The sequence below is a fragment of the Oratosquilla oratoria genome, chromosome 24, assembly GCF_046742065.1.
Source record: "Oratosquilla oratoria isolate Oo_2021 chromosome 24, ASM4674206v1, whole genome shotgun sequence".
Lineage (NCBI taxonomy): Eukaryota > Metazoa > Arthropoda > Malacostraca > Stomatopoda > Squillidae > Oratosquilla > Oratosquilla oratoria.
In genome coordinates, this window is record NC_134800.1 from 31,504,370 (window position 1) to 31,525,123 (window position 20,754).

At 40.4% G+C, this 20,754-nt stretch overlaps 1 protein-coding gene across 10 annotated transcripts in view; it reads right to left on the minus strand.

Annotated features, from left to right (window-relative positions):
- The window catches only part of Zir (dedicator of cytokinesis), a 661,124-nt gene that overhangs the window by 503,668 nt on the left and 136,702 nt on the right, over nucleotides 1–20,754 (minus strand). For all 10 annotated transcript variants that reach the window (XR_012967574.1, XR_012967573.1, XR_012967577.1 and 7 more), the window contains one exon: nucleotides 3,839–4,119. Coding sequence is in view for 2 of the 10 variants with exons in the window: in XM_076207846.1 (XP_076063961.1) it covers nucleotides 3,839–4,119 (281 nt within the window). In the remaining 8 variants the exon portion in view is untranslated. The remainder of the gene's footprint in view (nucleotides 1–3,838; nucleotides 4,120–20,754) is intronic.

The window sequence follows — 20,754 nt, forward strand, 5'->3', positions numbered from 1 at the left end:
CCCATATATCTGCAATACCTCCCACAGTGCCTTTCTGTCTACCGTGTTTTAAGCCTTCTCCAAATCCAAAGGTCCAGAAAAAATCTTTATTTTCCCAAAGCCTTCTCATAAATTTACCTTACCACATGATCTGATCCACACATCCTCTATCTTTCCTAAACCTACACTGTTCCTCACCAAGTACTCCCTCTGTTTCTCTACTAATCATCTCAATACTCTCCCATGACGCTTCCCAACTACACTTAACAAACTGATCCCTTTAAAACAACTGCAATCATATTTGTCCCCTTTTCCTTTGTAAAGCAGAACGATACAGACACTCCTCCAGTCCTCCTGAACTCTCCCCTCCTTTAGACACACATTAAGCAACCTCACTTGCCAGACCACTATTAGTGTACCTCCTTTTTTCAGACACTCTTCAATTAATACTGCTCAATAAAATACAGCCAATATCCCAGAATAGCTTTTTCTGTTCTGGAATATTGTCAGGAATTGGAGATGGTTAAAGAAAATGGAGAAAAGTGGGAGGTGAGCCAGCTGTTGTTTGCGGACGACACTACGCTTATGGCAGGATCGGAGGAGGGATTGAGGAAGTTGGTGAAAGAGTTTGGGAGAGTGTGTGACAGAAGAAAGTTGAAGATAAATGTGGGTAAAAGTAAGGTGACGAGATGTACAAGGGGTGAAAGTGGCAGTAGTCTGGAAGTGAGCATTAACCTCTTCACTCCGGGGCACATCGCACGTCTGGCAGCATTAGCTGCCCGACGTGCGATGTTCCGTCATAATAATCGCATTATAAAAAATAAAGCCAGTGCTCAATCGTTCGTTCTCTTTCACCCGTGTATTTTGATAACCATAGAAAATATGATGAAGCCAGTTTAGAGAGAATGAAGGTTACGTAGGTACGACTCCAATAAATATAGTCAAGATGGAGACGTCGGCATCATCGAGTACCCACTTGCTCCTCATGCCGCCTACGTAGGCGTCACCGTATGGAAATGGTTAAGGGAGAGCGACTGGAGGAAGTGGATAGTTTTAGATACTTGGGTGCAAATGTGGCAGGAAAAGGTGGAGTGAAGGTGGAGGTAGAATGTAGATTGAGAGAAGTGAGTAAATGCCTTGGTGGATTAAAAAGTGTAATGAGGAATAGACATTTGGGAATGGATGATAAGAGGAGACTGTATGAAGGAGTGATCGTGCCAACAGCACTGTATTGGGAAGAAACATGGAACATAAGAGAGGAAGAGAGAAGGAGTTTAAATGTGTTTGAGATGAGGTGTCTGAGAAGTATGATGGGGGTTACTAGGCTAGATAGAGTGAGAAATGAGATGAGGAGAACAGGGGTGGAAAGGGGGTTGGGAGATAGGGTTGATGAAAGAGTATTAGGATGGTTTGGACACATGGAAAGAATGAGTGAAGAAAGACTAGTAAAAGATGTATGGAAGGCAGATATGGAGGGAGTGAACATGAAGGGACGTCCTAGGATGAGGTGGATGGATGGGGTGAAGGGGCCTTTGGGGAAGAGGGGAATGTCTCCCCATCTTCTCCTTTATGCATGGGGGGACTGAGAGGGGGGGTTGCCGATTTAACCACTTCACTCCGGGCCAAAATCTCGCGGGCAGCATTAGCTGCCAGACGTACGATGTTGCGTCATAATACTCGCACCATAAAAAATAGTCACTGCATATATCGATCGTTCTCTTTTTCACCCGTGAATTTTGATAACCATAGAAAATGTGATGAAGCCAATTTAGAGAGTATGTCAGTTACTCAGGGACAACTATAATAAATATAATCAAGACGCCGATATGGCAGCCTCGCGTATCCACTTGCTCCTCATGCCACCTACGTAGGCAGTACCGTATGGAAGAGGTTAATGAAGCGGCCTTGCTGTGGATGTGCTGTGTCTTGCGACACTGCTTCTGACCCAGGGCAGTGGACAAGGTGCAGGGATGACCCGTCATCCAGGAGGTGCTAAGATGAGAGGGAGGGTGGAGGGGTGTGGAGTGTATTCAGGGATGAAATGGGTGGGAATGATTTTATGCCTTTTCCTTTTTGGCTACCTCCCTTGTAAGGGGGAAAAAGGCTTGGTATATGTATCCCAGAACAGTAATTTTTATATAATGGCTTATATAATTTTTATTCTCAAATTAATACCTGGGCAGTGGACAAGGTGCAGGGATGACCCGTCATCCAGGAGGTGCTAAGATGAGAGGGAGGGTGGAGGGGTGTGGAGTGTATTCAGGGATGAAATGGGTGGGAATGATTTTATGCCTTTTCCTTTTTGGCTACCTCCCTTGTAAGGGGGAAAAAGCCTTGGTATATGTATCCCAGAACAGTAATTTTTATATAATGGCTTATATAATTTTTATTCTCAAATTAATACCTGCATAATCAAAATAATCATGATACAAGAAGAAAAATGTGAGTGATACTTAGAGAAAAGAACTCAAAATGGGTAAACATGATAAGTGGAGTATCCCAAGGCTCTGTGTTGGCTCCAATAATGTTTGCTATTTATATAAATGGCACGGATGAAGGAATTGAATGCTATATAAACTTCTTTGCAGATGTGAAACTATTGAAGAGAGTAAGGAAGAAGATTGCAAATCTTTTCAAGAAGATCTGGACAAAGTCTGGAATTGGAGGAAAGAGAACAAAGTAAATTTCAACATTAAAAAATATAGTATAATGAAATTTGGAAAAAGCAAAAATAGAATATCCGGTCAATACAAAATTGGAACAAAAGAAGTTACAAAAGTAAACTCAGAAAGAGACCTAGGAGTAATAATTTCAAATGACATGACACCAGACAAACATGTAAACAAAATAGTTGGAGAAACCTACAACTTAATAAGATCAATGAAAGTGGCCTTTGACTACATGGAAAGGAGATGGTGAAGAAAATACTAGTTACACTGATAAGACCAAAATTAGAGTATGCAGCATCACTATGGACACCCAGTACCCCCCCCCACCCCCCCACCCCCCAAAAAAAAAAAAAATAAATAAATAAATAAAAAATAAATAAACTAGAAAGAATTCAAAGAGCATAGCATGTTGACATACGAACAATGATTGGACAAACTAAACTTATTAACTCTGGAGCAAAGAAGAGAAAGAGGCTATTTGATAACCATCTATAGAATTATGAAAGGGATGGAAATCCTTGACAGGGACAAAAGAAATACAAGGCGACACAAGAAGAAACTTAAGAAGGACAGTTACAGAAGAGATCTGAAAAAGAATAGCTTTTCACACAGAGTGATAGATACATGGAATAAATTGAAAGAGAAAACAGTGAGTGCTAAACTATACATGACTTTAAGAAAGAACTGGATGCAGAAAGACACAACTGCAGGTCTCTACGAGCATAGCTCTTCTCCCGCAAAATACAGTAAGGTACTACTGGGATGCCTGCTGGCTGAGCAGTTAGAGCATCATTGCTTGGGATGTCTGGAGTGGAGGCAGTTTGAGTCCTGCCTAGTAGAAAGCAAGTTTGTAGTAAGGGTATACTATATCACACTACCTGCTTCAAGAAGACCTCCATATGGATGCTCCCATCCTACCCTTCTATGACTGAAGGAGTCCATAACATTAAATTCAATCAATCAGAGTACTACTGGTTACAAAAGAAACAACACATAGGTTCTGTATAGGTGTGGGATGTTTGATGGGTGGATGTATGCTTTAACTGTCACCCCAAAAAGAACCTTTTTGGTACATGTTCATATCATATTCTTGCCCATCAAGAGTACATTCAATTAAAGCTACTATATATCATCATTCACTCATTTCTTTCCCACTGAAACCTATGTTCTATGCTTGCATCACTACTTACAGTATATCCAACAGGAGTTTCTATGGTCTTCTCCTCATTCTTCTTCTGGCAAGATATGTGATAAAATGTGAAGAGAATATGGTGTTGATCACCAAGAACTGCTGGGAGTTTAATCTTAATTTCATCATAGAAGTCTGGCGATTTGTTGTGGTATGAGACAGCAGTATATGCCTCTGTAGTTAATTCTGGACATGATGACTTCCCAAAAATTACACAGGCAGCAGATTGTTCATCTTCTCCTGCCATGAACTGAATCTTGACTGCTATGTTCCTTGCAGAGCCTGTCAAGTGAGACAAAAATGGTAATTGCAATGACAATATAAAATATATGTATATACAAATGACTTTTTTCTCCTTATAAGGTAATTGGCATAATCATCATACTCTGACCCAAAGGATGAAAAATACAAATAAAGAAACCCCAGTCCTTAGACTCCAGCTCATACAGTAACCTTTTACAACAAGCACAGAAACACAGTGGCATCATTCCCCCAACCATTGAAGCATAATAAAAGAAGAGACAGTTTCCCATGAATGGTATAGTACAGATATAACAAATAATCAATTGTTGCTTCAAGTTTCACCATATCCTAAAGTGGCTGGTGACAGTCTTAAAGCTTTCCTACAGATATTGATGTGAAGAAACTTTGGACTGTTGTGTGTGTTTTATCAGTGTGGGACTGTTTCTTTCAGCATGTTTGACATGTTGAAAGTGATACAGGGTGGGGAGCAATCACCAGCTGTCAGCTCTACATGTGTTAAAATACATACATACATACATACATTTACTAAGATGAATGAAAGTGGCCTTTGACTACTTGGACAAAGAAATGGTAAAGAAAATATTAGTTACATTGATAAGACCAAGAATGGAGTACTCTGTGACACTATGGACACCCAGTACTAAAAAGAATATAAAGAAATTAGAAACAATTCAAAGAGCAATGACAAAGATAGCACCAACACTCTCCAAATTGACATACAAATAAAGATTGGACAAACTCGAATTACCAACCCTGGAACAAAGAAGAGAAAGAAGAGATCTACTGACCATCTACAGATTTATGAAAGGGATGGATGTCCTTGATAGAGATGATTTACAAAAGTGGGATGAAAGAAAAACAAGAGGACATCTAAGCACCTCCCTACCTTTTGCCCTTTTCCTCTTTCTCCATCTATCCTTCACTCTCAACTTACCTTCCACAAAAAAATGATCTGATATTCCCCCACTCTCTCCCCTTAGAACATGTACATCCTTAACTCTTCCTATTTTACTCCTGTCTACCACTACATAGTCCATTGATGCTCGATCTACCATCCTTCTATCCACCACCCTCTCCCATGTGTACTTATGCTTGACTTTCTTCCGAAACACTGTATTTGCTATCATCAACTCTCTTTCTAGACACATCTCTACCATCAACTCTCCACTATGATTCTTTCCTGGAGTTCCACATTTCCCAACCACTCCATTTATTGGTTCATTTCCTACCCGAGCATTAAGATCTCCCAATACTACTACATTGATGTTTCTCCCTAATCCCTCTATGCACTCATTTAAATCTAACCAAAAAGCCTCCCTTTCTTCTACTCTTCTCACTACCAGGCCCATATGCACTTACAAAAACCCACATCTCCTTTCCCAGTTTCACCTTCATCCACATTAACCTTGAAGAATCCTCCTTCCACTCCACTACATGCTTACCCACCTCTTCACTTATTAGTATAGCCACCCCTTCTCTCCCTCACCCTCTCTTCACTCCTGAGAACCTCCCAACTACATTCCCAAATTCATGTTCTCCCCTCCCTCTCAACTTAATTTCAGTCAAAGCCAACACATCCATCTTTCTTCTCACAAACATACTACCTACCTCTTCCATTTTACTCTCATCTGTAATACATACATGCACATTAAAAGACCCAAACCTTAGGGTACTGGTTGGAAAACTCCGAGACCCTCTTATGCCTTTACTTTTTTAAGGAATGTCCCCTGTGGGGCTACAGGGAGGATGCCTAGTTCTAATCCCTGTCCCGTTTTTCTCGCCTCTTATAATTCAAGTGGGAAGACTTGGTGGCAGCATTCTATCCCCACCACAGAGTAGGCGAAAAAGGAAATGAATATTCAGAAGATCATATACCACAAATTTAATCTGTTTTTACTCAAGACTAATAGATATAATACAAGAAAGGGATGGATGGGCTGATTGTGCTTTTCTAACAAAAAGCCTTTGACAAAGTACCACACAAAAAATTATTTAAAAAATTAAAAAACATAGGAAGGATACAAGGCAACCTACTAAACTGGATGGAGGATTTCCTGCATGGTAGAAAAATGAGAGCAGTACTTAGAGAAAAGTATTCAGGTTGGAAGAGGGTGATTAGAGGAGTCCTGCAAGGATCTGTATTGGCTCCAATGATGTTTGCTATTTATGTGAATGACATGGATGATGATATGGAATATTACATGAGCTTCTTTGCAGACGATGCTAAATTGTTGAGGAAAATGAAAACCGAAATGGACTGCGAATCACTATAGAGAGACCTGAACAAGGTTTGGAAATTGAGTCAGAAGTGGGATGTGGACTTCAACAATAAGAAATGTAGCATAATGGAGTTCGGTACAAGTAAAAAAAAGAATATTAGGGCAACATACAATTGGAACTAAGGAGGTAAAGAAAGTGTGATCTGAAAAAGACCTGGGAGTAATTATCTCAAATGACTTGTCCTCTGATAAACAAATAAACAAAATTGTTGGAGAATCCTATAACTTGCTAAGATCAATAAAAGTGGCGTTTACCTATTTGGACAAAGAAATTATTAAAAAAAATATTAGTCTCATTAATAAGGCCTAGACTGGAGTATACTGCAACATTATGGTCACCCAGTACCAAAAAGAATATAAAGAAAATTGAAAGAATACAGAGCAACCATGAAAATGGCACCAGCACTTTCAAACTTGTCATATGAAGAGAGACTAACTAAATCTAAGTTACCGGCTTACAAAGATGAGAGGTGACCTACTGAGCACCTATAGAATCATGAAAGGCACAGAAATACTTGATAGAGAGGACTTACTAAATTGGAACAAGAGAAACACAAGCGGACATGGAAAGAAACTCAAAAAGGATAGTTATAGAAGAGATCTGAAGAAAAACTGTTTTCTATACAGAGTGGTGGACTCTTGTAACAAGCTGGATGAAACAATAGTATGTACAAAAACCATACACGAATTTAAGAGCAAACTAGACACTGCAAGATGCAAAGGCGGGACACCACGAGTGTAGCTCCCCTTCCCGTAAGATTCAACTAGGTAAATACAAGAATAGTAGAGCCTGTGTTAGAATTTGAAATGGAGAGAGTGAGTGGTTTGAAGTAAAGGTGAGACTTCACCAGAGATGTGTAATGTTTCCTTGGCTGTTCAATCTATACATGGATGGGGTGGTGTGAGAGGTAAACACAAGGGTAATGGGCCAGAGATTGGAGATGTATACCCTTTTTTGTTTCTTCTTTGGTATTTATTTATCTGTTCCCTCCTTGTATTTTTCTTTTAATATGTTCCATTTCTCTTCCATCTTTGTTTCTTCATTTAAAAAAATTTCCCAGTTAGCATTTTGAATTTTTTTTCCTAAATTTTTCAAAGTCCATTTTGTTGTACATTAGTCTTCTTTTTCTATGTTTCTCATTTCTTCTCACATCAATTTGTTCTTTTAGTATGAACTCTGTTAGTGCGTGTTCACTCTTCCCAATTGGTGTCTTGTATTCTGTTTTATCCATGATTTCAGGCTTTGATGTGAATATTAAATCTAGTCTCGACAGTTCTTTATTGTTTCTATATCTGGTATTTTCATTCAACCATTGATTCAATGTGTATTCAATGGTCATATCCAGTAGAATATTTCTCCAAAGTTCCTCTCCACCTTCTCCTATCATTTCTTCCCAACATATTTCCTTTGAGTTAAAGTCACTCATAAATACTCTGTTTTCTCCTTCTTTCAATAATTCCATTAATGCATTCGTTGTGTCTTCCAGTATCTTAGAATGATCACTATCAGTCCAAGCTTGTGTTTTTGGGGGCAAATATATTACTATAAATTTTCTACTTTTCATATTTCTGTTTTCAACTTAACCCATTAAACTCCGATGACAAGATTCTTGTCATTTGGTAAAATAAAACAAAAAATCATAAAACACCAAAATGTTTGATCAAACACCAGAAAAATATGACGCCAGTCCTCGCTTCGCGCGAAGCGAGGACTGACGTCATATTTTTCTGGTGTTTTATGATTTTTTGTTTTATTTGACCAGATAACAAGAATCTTGTCATCGGAGTTTAATGGGTTAAATCATAATCATACATACATACATATACCAAGGCTTTTTCCCCCTTACAAGGGAGGTAGCCAAAAAGGAAAAGGCATAAAATCATTTCCACCCATTCCATCTCTGAATACACTCCACACCCTTCCACCCTCCCTCCTATCTTAGCACCTCCTGGATGATGGGTCATCCCTGCACCTTGTCCACTGCCCTGGGTCAGAAGCAGTGTCACAAGACACAGCACATCCACAGCAAGGCCGCTTCATTAAATCGGCGACCCCCTTCTCCGTCCCCCCATGCATAAAAGAAGACGGGGAGAAATCCCTTTGGGCTGCGTCAAATTTTGCTCACACATACTACCTCACCCCCCCATCCCCCCGCCCATTCCACCTCATGCATCACAACATCATCCATATACAACCATTTTCCATTCACCCCTGTCTTCTGTCCTCTCCCGTCCTTCCTCAACAGACATTCCCCTCTTCCCCAAAGCCCCCTTCACCCCATCCATCCACCTCATCCTAGGACGTCCCCTCATGTTCCCTCCCTCCACATCTGCCTTCCATACTTCTTTTACTAGTCTTTCTTCACTCATTCTTTCCATGTGTCCAAACTATCCTAATACTCTTTCATCAACCCTATCTCCCAACTCCCTTTCCACCCCCTGTAACCATTACTAACCATCACCCATGCTTGCAACATAGCAAGACTCCCCCTTCTTGCTTACCTTGCATTTCCCACAACATACATCTAACGCAGCACATCTCAAGACAAACAAGATATAGATGCCCAATGTCACCAGACTAACCTATTAAAATCCTTTATTATAAACTGCCCTATTATATTACACATAAACTAATATAAATATAATATACTTAACAACATCCACCAACTATAGGACTAACCCTCATATATAAAACTGACCCCAAGGCATAGAATAGTGAGACTAACGCCTCCACTAACCCCCTATATAACCTTTAACACCCATGTCATGTAAGCCAGAGCTAGGTAGGCGGAGAGCCTACCAGCCAGTCGTCAGAGCTGGGTAGGTGAGAAGAGCCTACCAGCCAGACGCCAGGCTAGGCAGACCGAGAGGTTGCCAGCCTATTGTGCCCTAGGTCAAGGCCTGGCACATATTGTTATTTGCCCAAAGGGCCCATTTGTAGTTTGTTAACCAGATTGACCTTCAATTGTTAATAAATAGAAAACTCCCGCTTTGGAGTTTATCTCGCCCGCATTAAGTCCTCCTTACGTAACCAACAAACCTATTTAACGGTTACACCCCATTCTTCTCCTCACCTCCTCATTTCTCACTCTATCTAGCCTAGTAACCCCCATCATACTTCTCAGACACCTCATCTCAAACACATTCAAACTCCTTCTCTCTTATGTTCCATGTTTCTACCCCATACAGTGCTGTTGGCACAATCACTCCTTCATACAGTCTCCTCTTAGCATCCATTCCCAGATGTCTATTCCTCATTACACTCTTCAATCCACCAAGGCATTTACTTGCTTCTCTCAATCTACATTCTACCTCCACCTTCACTCCACCTTTTCCTGCCACATTTGCACCCAAGTATCTAAAACTATCCACTTCCTCCAGTCCCTCTCCCTTAATGCTCACTTCCAGTCTACTGCCACTTTCACCCCTTGTACATCTCATCACCTTACTTTCACCCACATTTATCTTTAGCTTTCTTCTATCACATACTCTCCCAAACTCTGTCACCAACTTCCTCAGTCCCTCCTCCGATCCTGCCACAAGCGCAGTGTCACCAGCAAACAACAGCTGGCTCACCTCCCACTTTTCTCCATTTTCTTTAACCATCTCCAATCCCTGACCCACTACCCTTGCATTTACCTCTCGCACTACCCCATCCATGTATAAGTTGAACTGCCAGGGTGACATAACGCATCCTTGACAAAGTCCCACCTTTACCTCAAACCACTCACTCCATTTCTAATCCTGACACAAGCTCTACTACTCTCATAAAAACTCTTGACAGCTCCTAGAAGCTTTCCTCCTATCCTGTATATTTGCATAACCTCTCACAGTGCCTTTCTGTCTACCCTATCGTAAGCCTTTTCCAGATCCATAAAAGCCCAAAAAACATCCTTCCCCTTTCCTATAGCTTTCTCACATATTTGTCTTACTACAAAGATCTGATCTACACAACCTCTACCCATCCTAAATCCACACTGTTCCTCACCAATTACTCCCTCTGTTCCTCTACTAATCCTCTCAATCAAGATCCTCCCATAAGCCTTCCCAACTACACTTAACAAGCTAATCCCTCTGAAACTTCTACATTCACACTTGTCCCCTTTTCACTTGTAAAGTGGCAATATACAGGTACTCCTCCAGTCCTCCAGCACTCTACCCCTCTCCAGCAAACATTAAATAACCTCACCAACCAGTCCACCATCACTGTACCTCCTTTTTTTAGACATTCTGCATGGCATCCATCCAGACCAGGTGCCTTACCTGCTTTCATCATCTTAACAACTGCCTTCACCTCATCCTTCCTTATTTCTCCTCCATTTTCCTCACTCATCACTCTCATTTTCTTAGCATTTCCCACTGCAACTATCTTTCCCTCCCTATCCTCCTTCACATTTAGCAACTCCCTAAAATATTCTGCCTATCTTCCCCTTACTGCCTTCTCTCCCATTATCATCTCTCCATCTACACCTTTTACCTTTTCTTCTCTACTTGATTCGCCTCCTCTTCCTCTCTTAATTTCTTTACAAAACATCTTTTTATTACTTTTAAAATTTTCTGTCATACTCTTACCCCACTTCACATCTGCTCTCCTCTTTGCCTCCTTTACCTTTTGCTTTACTTCTCTTTTCTTTTCTTTGTACCTCTCATATGACTCCCTCGTCCTATTTTGTAACCAATCTGTGAAAGCTCGCTTCTTCTCTTCTACAACCTTCTTTGTTTCCTTATCCCACCATTCACTACCCTTCCTTCTATTTCCTCCTGTCCTTCTTGTTCCACACATCATCTTTGCACACTTTGTGACTCCCTCCTTGAACCATCCCCATTCCTCCTCCACACCTAGCTCTATCCTTCACTCCCTCCCACTCCTCCTTCAGCTTCTTGTACTCCTCCTTTTCTTTTTCATTTAAAGAGTTCACTCTAAGCACCTCCCTACCTTTTGTCCCTTTCCTCTTTCTCCATCTATCCTCCACTCTCAACTTACCTTCCACCAAAAAATGATCTGATATTCCCCCACCCTCTCCCCTTAGCACATGTACATCCTTAACCACTTCCATACAGTGACGCCTATGTAGGCGGCATGAGGAGTAAGTGGGTACTCGATGTTGCCAACATCGCCATCTTGATTATATTTATCGTAGTCGTACCTACGTAATTTTCATTCTCTCTAAACTGGCTTCATCAGTTTTCTATGGTTATCAAAATACATGGGTGAAAGAGAACGAACGATTGAACACTGACTTTATTTTTTATAATGCGATTATTATGATGCAACATCGCACGTCGGGCAGCTAATGCTGCCAGACGTGCGATGTGCCCCGTAGTGAAGAGGTTAACTCTTCCTATCATAGTCCTATTTACCACTACATAATCCATCAACACTCTATCTACCACCCTTCCATCCACCACCCTCTCCCATGTGTACTTATGCTTGACTTTCTTCCGAAACACTGTATTTGCTATCATCAACTCTCTTTCTAGACACATTTCCACCATCAACTCTCCACTATGATTCGTTCCTGGAACTCCACATTTCCCAACCACTCCATCAATTGGACCATTTCCTACCCTAGCATTAAGGTCTCCCAGTACTATTACATTGACATTTCTCCCTAAATCCTCTATGCACTCATTCAAATCTATCCAAAAGGCCTCCCTTTCTTCTACACTCTTCTCACTGCCAGGCCCATATGCACTTACAAAGACCCACATCTCCTTTCCCAGTTTCACCTTCATCCACATTATCCTTGAGGAAACCTCCTTCCACTCCACTACACATTTACCTATCTCTTCACTTACTAGAATAGCCACCCCTTCCCTCCCTCGCCCTCTCTTCACTCCTGATAACCTCCCACTTACACTCCCAAACTTACACTCACCCTTCCCTTTCAACTTAGTTTCACTCAAAGCCAACACATCCATCTTTCTTCTCACAAACATAGTACCTACCTCTTCCCTTTTACTCTCATCTGTACCACATCCACGCACATTAAAAGACCCAAAACCTTAGGGTGCTGGTCTGAAAACTCCCAGACCCTCTTATGCCTTTACTTTTTCGTTTAGGAATGTCCCCTGTGGGGCTACAAGGAGAAGCATGCCTAGTCCCACTCCCCATCCCTTTTATTCTCGCCTGTTACGATCCAAGTGGAAATACTTGGTGGCAGTATTCTTTTCCCCCACCACAGGGAATAATCATAATCAATTCCACATTATTTTTTCCTTCTGTTATCTTTGTCACATTTAAACCTTAGTCAAAAACATGACTCGTCCACCAGTTTCTCTGTTCTATTTTTTGCCCAATGATTGTATTTACCTAGTTGTATTTTACGGGACTAGAGTTATGCTCGTGGTGACCCGTTCTCGTATCTCTCCGCATCCAGTTTATTCTTAAAATCTTGTATAGTTTTGGCACTCACTGTTTCTCCATTTAGTTTGTTCCAGACATCAATCACTTTATGTGGGAAGCTATTCTTCTTCAAATCTCTTCTGTAACTGTCCTTCTTTAGCTTCTTTTCGTGTACTCTTGTTTCTCTTCTGTCCCATTTTAATAAGTCGTCTCTAACAAGAATTTCCATCCCTTTCATAATTCTGTAAATGGTCAACAAATCACCTTTTTCTCTTCCCTGTTCCAGTGTTGACAGATGTAATTTCTCCAATCTTTGTTTGTATGTCCAATTTGATAGTGCAGCTGCCATTTTTGTTGCTGCTCTTTGAATTCTTTCTAATTTTCTTATGTTTTTTTTCTGTGCTAGGTGCCCATAGTGTTGCAGCATACTCTAGCTTAGGTTTTATTTGTGTAACCACTATTTTCTTTACCATTTCTTCATCCATGTAGTCGAAGGCCACTTTCATTGATCTTAATAAGTTGAAAGTCTCTCCAAATAATTTATTGACATGTTTATCAGGTGTCAAGTCACTTGAGATAATCACTCCCAAGTCCATTTCTGAATCGACTTTTTTGACTTCCTTGTTTCCAATTTTATATTTACCCGATATTCTATTTTTGCTCTTTCCAAATTCCATTATGCTACATTTCTTAATGTTAAAGTTCATTTCACATCTCTGACTCCATTCCTATATTCTGTCCAGGTTTTCTTGTAGTGATCTGCAGTCTTCTTCTGTGCTTACTCTCTTGAGTAATTTGGCATTGTCAACAAACAAGTTCATGTAACAATTCACTCCCTCATCCATATCATTTATATATATGGCAAACATTAAAGGAGCCAATACAGAGCCTTGCAGGACACCACTCTTCACATCTTCCCAGTTCGAATTTTTGTCTCTAAGTACCACTCTCATTTTTCTCCCACTTAAGAAATCCCTCATCCATTCCAGTAGCTTACCTTGTATTCCTCCTATTATTTCAATTTTTCTTATTAACTTTTTATGTGGTACTTTGTCAAAAACCTTCTGCAAGTCCAAGAAGGTGCAATCTGCCCACCCATCTCTTTCTTGTATTATTTAAACTAATCTCGAGTAAAAGCATATTAAATTTGTGGTACACAATATTCCACTTCTAAAGCCAAATTGTTTGGGGTTTAACATTTTATTCTCTTCCAAGTATTTGATCCATTTGTTTCTGATAAATGTTTTGCATATTTTTGCTACTGTGCTTGTAAGGGATACTGGTCTGAAGTTTGTGGGATCTTCTTTGTTTCCTGCTTTATTTATTGGTACTATGTTTGCATCTTTCCAATCTTGAGGTACCTTTCCATCTTTGAGTGAAAAGTCTATTATCTTGTATAAATTGTCCGTCAGTTCGTCTATACACTTTTTCAGTATCCAATATGCAATTCCATCTGGTCCATGCGATTTCCTAACATCTAGGTTTTTTATTTGGTCTCTTATTTCTTTCTGTGTTACCTTTATTTCTTTCATTTTAGGGGGTCTTTCTTGTTGTCCATCTTCCCAAATTTGTGAGCTCTCAATTGTAAAAACACCTGAAATGTCTGATCATAACTTCTGCCATTTCTGTGTCGTCCATATATTCTTTGTCTCCATGCAGTTTTACAATTTCGTGTTTATCTTTTAATTTGTCATTTACATCTCTGTAAAAGAGTTTAGGTTGATCCTTACATTTGTTTATAATATCTTTTTCATAATTTCTTTTTTTTTCCTGCATATATTCACACATTCATTCCTAAGTTCTGTTTACGTTTGCCATTTGTATGTTTTCTTGTCTCTTTCCCATCTTTTCCAGGCTTTGTCTCTTCTGTCTTTAGCCTCACTGTACCTTTTGTTATACCAACACTTTATATAAATCTCTTTTTGCTTCTTCTTTGGTACATATATATCAATTCCTTACTTGTACTTTTCTTTGAATATGTTCCATTTGTCTTCCATCTTTGTTTCCTCTTTGGAGAATTTATCCCAGTTTGTGTTTTGGAAAAATTTCCTTACATATACCAAAGGCTTTTTCCCCCTTACAAGGGAGGTAGCCAAAAAGAAAAAGGCTTAAAAACCATTCCCACCCATTCCATCCCTAAATACACTCCATTCCCCTCCACCCTCCCTCCTATCTTTGCACCTCCTGGATGACGGGTCATCCCTGCATCTTGTCCACTGCCCTGGGTCAGAGGCAGTGTCACAAGACAGCACATCCACAGCAAGGCTGCTTCATTAAATCGGCAACCTCCCTTCTTCGTCCCCTCATGCAGAAAAGGAGAAGACAGGGAGAAATCCCTTTGGGCTGCGTCAAATTTTGCTCACACATATTACCTCACCCCCCATCCCCCCCATTCATTCCACCTCATGCATCACATCATCCATATACAACCATTCTCCATTCACCCCTGTCTTCTGTCCTCTCCCGTCCTTCCTCAACAGACATTCCCCTCTTCCCCAAAGTCCCTTTCACCCCATCTATCTATCTCATCCTAGGTCACCCCCTCATGTTCACTCCCTCCACATCTGCCTTCTATACCTCTTTTACTAGTCTTTCTTCACTCATTCTTTACATGTGTCCAAACCATCCCAATACTCTTTCATCCACCCTATCTCCCAGCTCCCTTAACACCCCTATTCTCCTCCTCACCTCCTCATTTCTCACTCTATCTAGCCTAGTAACTCCCATCATACTTCTCAGACACCTCATCTCAAACACATTCAAACTCCTTCTCTCTTCCTCTCTTATGTTCCATGTTTCTGCCCCATACAGTGCTGTCGGTACAATCACTCCTTCATGCAATCTCCTCTTAGCATCCATTCCCAAATGTCTACTCTTCATTACACTTTTTAAACCACCAAGGCATTTACTTGCTTTTTCTCAATCTACATTCTACCTCCACCTCCATTCCACCCTTTCCTGCCACATTCGCACCCAAGTATCTAAAACTATCCACTTCTTCCGGTCACTCTCCCTTAATGGTCACTTCCAGTCTGCTGCCACTTTCACCACTTGTACATATCATCACCTTACTTTTACCCACATTTATCTTCAACTTTCTTCTTTCACACACTCTCTCAAACTCTGTCACCAGCTTCCTCAATCCCTCCTCTGATCCTGCCACAAGCACAGTCTTCCGCAAACAACAGCTGGCTCACCTCCCACTTTTCTCCATTTTCTTTAAACATCTCCAATACCTGGCCCACTACCCTTGCATTTACATCATGCACCACCACATCCATGTATAAGTTGAACAGCCAGGGCGACATAACACATCCCTGACGAAGTCCCATCTTTACATCAGACCACTCACTCTCTCCACTTCTAATCCTGACACATGCTCTACTACTCTTAGTAAAAACTCTTGACAGCTCATAGAAGTATTCCTCCTATCCCGTATATATGCAAAACCTCCCACAGTGCTTTCCTGTCTACTCTATTATAAACCTTTTCCAGATCCATAAAAGCCCAAAAAACATCCTTACCTTTCTCACATATGTCTTACCGCAACCTCTACCTGACCTAAATCCACACTGTTCCTCACCAATTACTCCCTCTGTTCCTCTCCTAATCCTCTCAATCAAGACCCTCCCATAAGCCTTCCCAACTACACTTAACAAGCTAATCCCTCTGAAACTACTACACTCACACTTGTCCCCTTTTCCCTTGTAAAGTGGAACTATACAGGCATTCCTCCAGTCCTCCGACACTCTACCCTCTCTTAAACAAACATTAAATAACCTCACCAGCCAGTCCACCATCACTGTACCTCCTTTTTTTTCAGACATTCTGCATGGCATCCATCCAACCCAGGTGCTTTATCTGTTCTCGCCATCTTAACAACTGCCTTCACTTCATCTTTCCTTATTTCTCCTCCATTTTCCTCACTCATCACTCTCATTTTCTTACTGCTTCCCACTACAACTACCTTTCCCTCCCTATCCTCCTTCACATTTAGCAACTCCCTAAAATACTCTGCCCATCTTCCCCTTACTGCCTTCTCTTCCATTATCATCTCTCCATCTGCACCCTTTACCTTTTCTCCTCTACTTGATTCGCCTCCTCTTCCTCTCTTAATTTCTTTACAAAACATCTTTTTATTACTTTCAAAATTTTCTGTCATACTCTTACCCCATTTCACATCTGCTCTCCTCTCTGCCTCCTTTACCTTGTGCTTTACTTCTCTTTTCTTTTCTTTGTACCTCTCATATGATTCCCTTGTCCTATTTTATAACCAATCAGTGAGAGCTCGCTTCTTCTCTTCTACAACCTTCTTTTTTTTTTCATCCCACCATTCACTACCCTTCCTTCTATTTCCTCCCATCCTTCTTGTTCTACACATCATCTTTGCACACTTTGTGACTCCCTTCTTGAACCATCCCCATTCCTCCTCCATTCCTAGCTCTGCTCTATCCTTCACTCCCTCCCACTCCTCCCTCAGCTTCTTCTTGTACTCCTTCTCCTTTTCATTAAAAGAGTTCACTCTAAGCACCTCCCTACCATTTGTCCTTTTCCTCTTTCTCCATCTATCCTCCACTCTCAACTTACCTTCCACCAAAAAAATATCTGATATTCCCCCACTCTCTCCCTTTAGCACATGTACATCCTTAACTCTCCCTATTATACTCCTATCGTTTTACAAAATCCGTTTTGCGTACATTAATCTTCCTTCTCTATTTCTATCATTCCTTCCTACATTGTTTTGTTCTTTTAATTCAAACTCTATTAGTATATGGTGACTCTTTCCAATGGGTGTTTTATACTTCATTTTGTTCACGATATCTGGTTCAGAAGTAAATATCAGGTCTAGTTTTGACGGTTCCTCATTGTTTCTATATCTAGTATTTTCCTAAACCCATTGTGTTAAGGTGTATTTGAGGGTCATATCCAATAGAATGTTGCCCCAAAGTTCTGCTCCCCCTTTTATTATCATTTCTTTCCAGATTATATCCTCTGCATTAAAATCATAATTAACTCCACATTATCTTTGCCTTCATTTATCTTTGCCACATTTAAACCTTTTTTGGTCGATATCATGGCACCTCCTCCCTGCTTGTCTGTTCTATTTTTTGCCCAGTGGTTGTATAGACCTTGTCCCACTATACTTGTTGATAGAGGTCCTTTCAGTTTTGTCTCCACAATTCCCATAATGTCAGATTTCTCTATTTCTAGATAGTCATTTAGTTCATTAATTCCAGAGATCATACATACATACATACATATACCAAGGCTTTTTTCCCCCTTACCAGGGGGGTAGCCAAAAAGAACAAGGCACAAAAACATTCCCACCCATTTCATCCCCGAAAACTCCACACCCCTCCACCCTCCCTCCCATCTTAGCACCTCCTAGATGACGGGTCATCCCTGCACCCTGTCCACTGCCCTGGGTCAGAAGCAGAGATCATACCATCGATATATGTGTATACCACTTTTAGTTTCATATTTTCTTCTCTTTTTTGGTTGAAGTTTCCATTTTTTTGATGTACCATTTTTTCAGTCTTAAGTCCAGTACTCTAATTTTTTTTTTTTTTCCGTCTCTGTTCTTTTCTCATTTCTATCATTTGCTTCAACTCTGAGAGCCTTGTCTTTCTCTTTTTCCTCATCATGCATTTCCTTTTTTATCTATATATGTTTGAATTTCTTGCTGTTTGCTAGTTTGCTAGTTTGATCACTTCTGATAATACCTCCTCGGCTATCATTTGAGTTCTTAGTTTTATTTTCAGAGGTCTATGTTGTTTTTCTTTTGAATATTTGCCTATCCTGTGAATTTTGTCAATTTTTTTATCAAAATTTTGCCCTTTGTCCTGTATTTCTTTAAAAATTTCCTTAGCTATTTCTTTTCCCTCCTTTTCTCTCTGGTATTTATACATATCATGTTTTTCCTGGATACCATAGACCACAATGCATTTACCTTTGTCAACTGTATCACCCAGTTTTCCTTTTCTTTAATTACTTTCACAAGAGTTTTTATGAGAGTAGTAGAGCTTGTGTCAGGATTAGAAATGGAGAGATTGAGTGGTTTGAGGTAAAGGTGGGACTTCGTCAAGGATGCGTTATGTCGCTCTGGCTGTTCAACTTATACATGGATGGGGTGGTGCGAGAGGTGAATGCAAGGGTAGTGGGTCAGGGATTGGAGATGGTTAAAGAAAATGGAGAAAAGTGGGAGGTGAGCCAGCTGTTGTTTGCGGACGACACTGTGCTTGTGGCAGGATCGGAGGAGGGATTGAGGAAGCTGGTGGCAGAGTTTGGGAGAGTATGTGATAGAAGAAAGCTAAAGATAAATGTGGGTAAAAGTAAGGTGATGAGATGTACAAGGGGTGAAAGTGGCAGTAGACTGGAAGTGAACATTAAGGGAGAGCGACTGGAGGAAGTGGATAGTTTTAGATACTTGGGTGCAAGTGTAGCAGGAAAAGGTGGAGTGAAGGTGGAGGTAGAATGTAGATTGAGAGAAGCGAGTAAATGCCTTGGTGGATTAAAGAGTGTAATGAGGAATAGACATTTAGGAATGGATGCGAAGAGGAGACTGTGTGAAGGAGTGATAGTGCCAACAGCACTGTATGGGGCAGAAACGTGGAACATAAGAGAAGAAGAGAGAAGGAGTTTGAATGTGTTTGAGATGAGGTGTCTGAGAAGTATGGTGGGGGTTACTAGGCTAGATAGAGTGAGAAATGAGGAGGTGAGGAGGAGAACAGGGGTGAAAAAGGAGCTGGGAGATAGGGTTGATGAAAGAATATTAAGATGGTTTGGACACATGGAAAGAATGAGTGAAGAAAGACTAGTAAAAGAAGTATGGAAGGCAGATGTGGAGGGAGTGAACATGAGGGGACGTCCTAGGATGAGGTGGATGGATGGGGTGAAGGGTGCTTTGGGGAAGAGGGGAATGTCTGTTGAGGAAGGAAGGGAGAGGACGGAAGATAGAGGTGAGTGGAGAATGGTTGTATATGGATGATGTTGTGATTGCATGAGGAGGAATGGGCGGGGGGGTGAGGTAGTATGTGTGAGCAAATTTTGACGCAGCCCGATTGGATTTCTCCCCGTCCTCTCCTTATATGCAAGGGGGGACGGAGAGGGGGGGTCGCCGATTAAATGAAGCGGCCTTGCTGTGGATGTGCTGTGTCTTGCGACACTGCTTCTGACCCAGGGCGGTGGGCAAGGTGCAGGGATGACCCGTCATCCAGGAGGTGCTCAGATGTGTGGAGTGTATTTAGGGATGAAATGGGTGGGAGTGCTTTTATGCCTTTCCCTTTTTGGCTACCTCCCTTGAGAGGGGGAAAAAGCCTTGGTATATGTATGTATGTATGTACTTTCACAACTGTTTCTTTTGTATTTTCCTCCATCTGATTTTGTACTATTTCTCTAAAAGTTATTTTTCTCTTTTCTTGTTCTTGTTTCCATTGATTTTTTATTTCAATGAGGTCTATTTCTTTAATTGACTCTTCCACCTTTCCGGTCACTACCTGTAATTGCTCTTTGACCTCCTTTTTCAGTTATTAATTTTTATTTTTTTCCTCATTTTTTTTTTTTTTTTTTTTTTTTTTTTTTTAGGATATCAATTTTGCTCTTAAGGTCACTTAATTCTCTAATCATTTACTTGTTACTCTTATGCAGAGTAATCAATTCCCTAAGTATAGCTCAGTAGTCCAATTTTAAATCTATGATTTCTTCCAATAATTTGTTTACTTTGCGATTTCTTAATGCATTACTATATCTAAATTCTCTATATTTAAGCTTTTACCTATTTCTCCTGGATTTCTTTGAAAATCTGAAAAACTGTTGTTCTCCCACCTTTGGTTTATCCTTGGAGTGTCAATTAAACATGTTTTTTTGGGGATGACATCTCTAGGTGATTCCACCTTATGTCTAGGCCTCTCTTTTTTGGTTTGTTTAATATTCTTTCGTCTTTTTCTTTTTCCATTGTGCCAACTATACTTATTTCAAGAACTGGATTTTACCTTATTGGTCACACAAGAAACATATATGTATATAAAA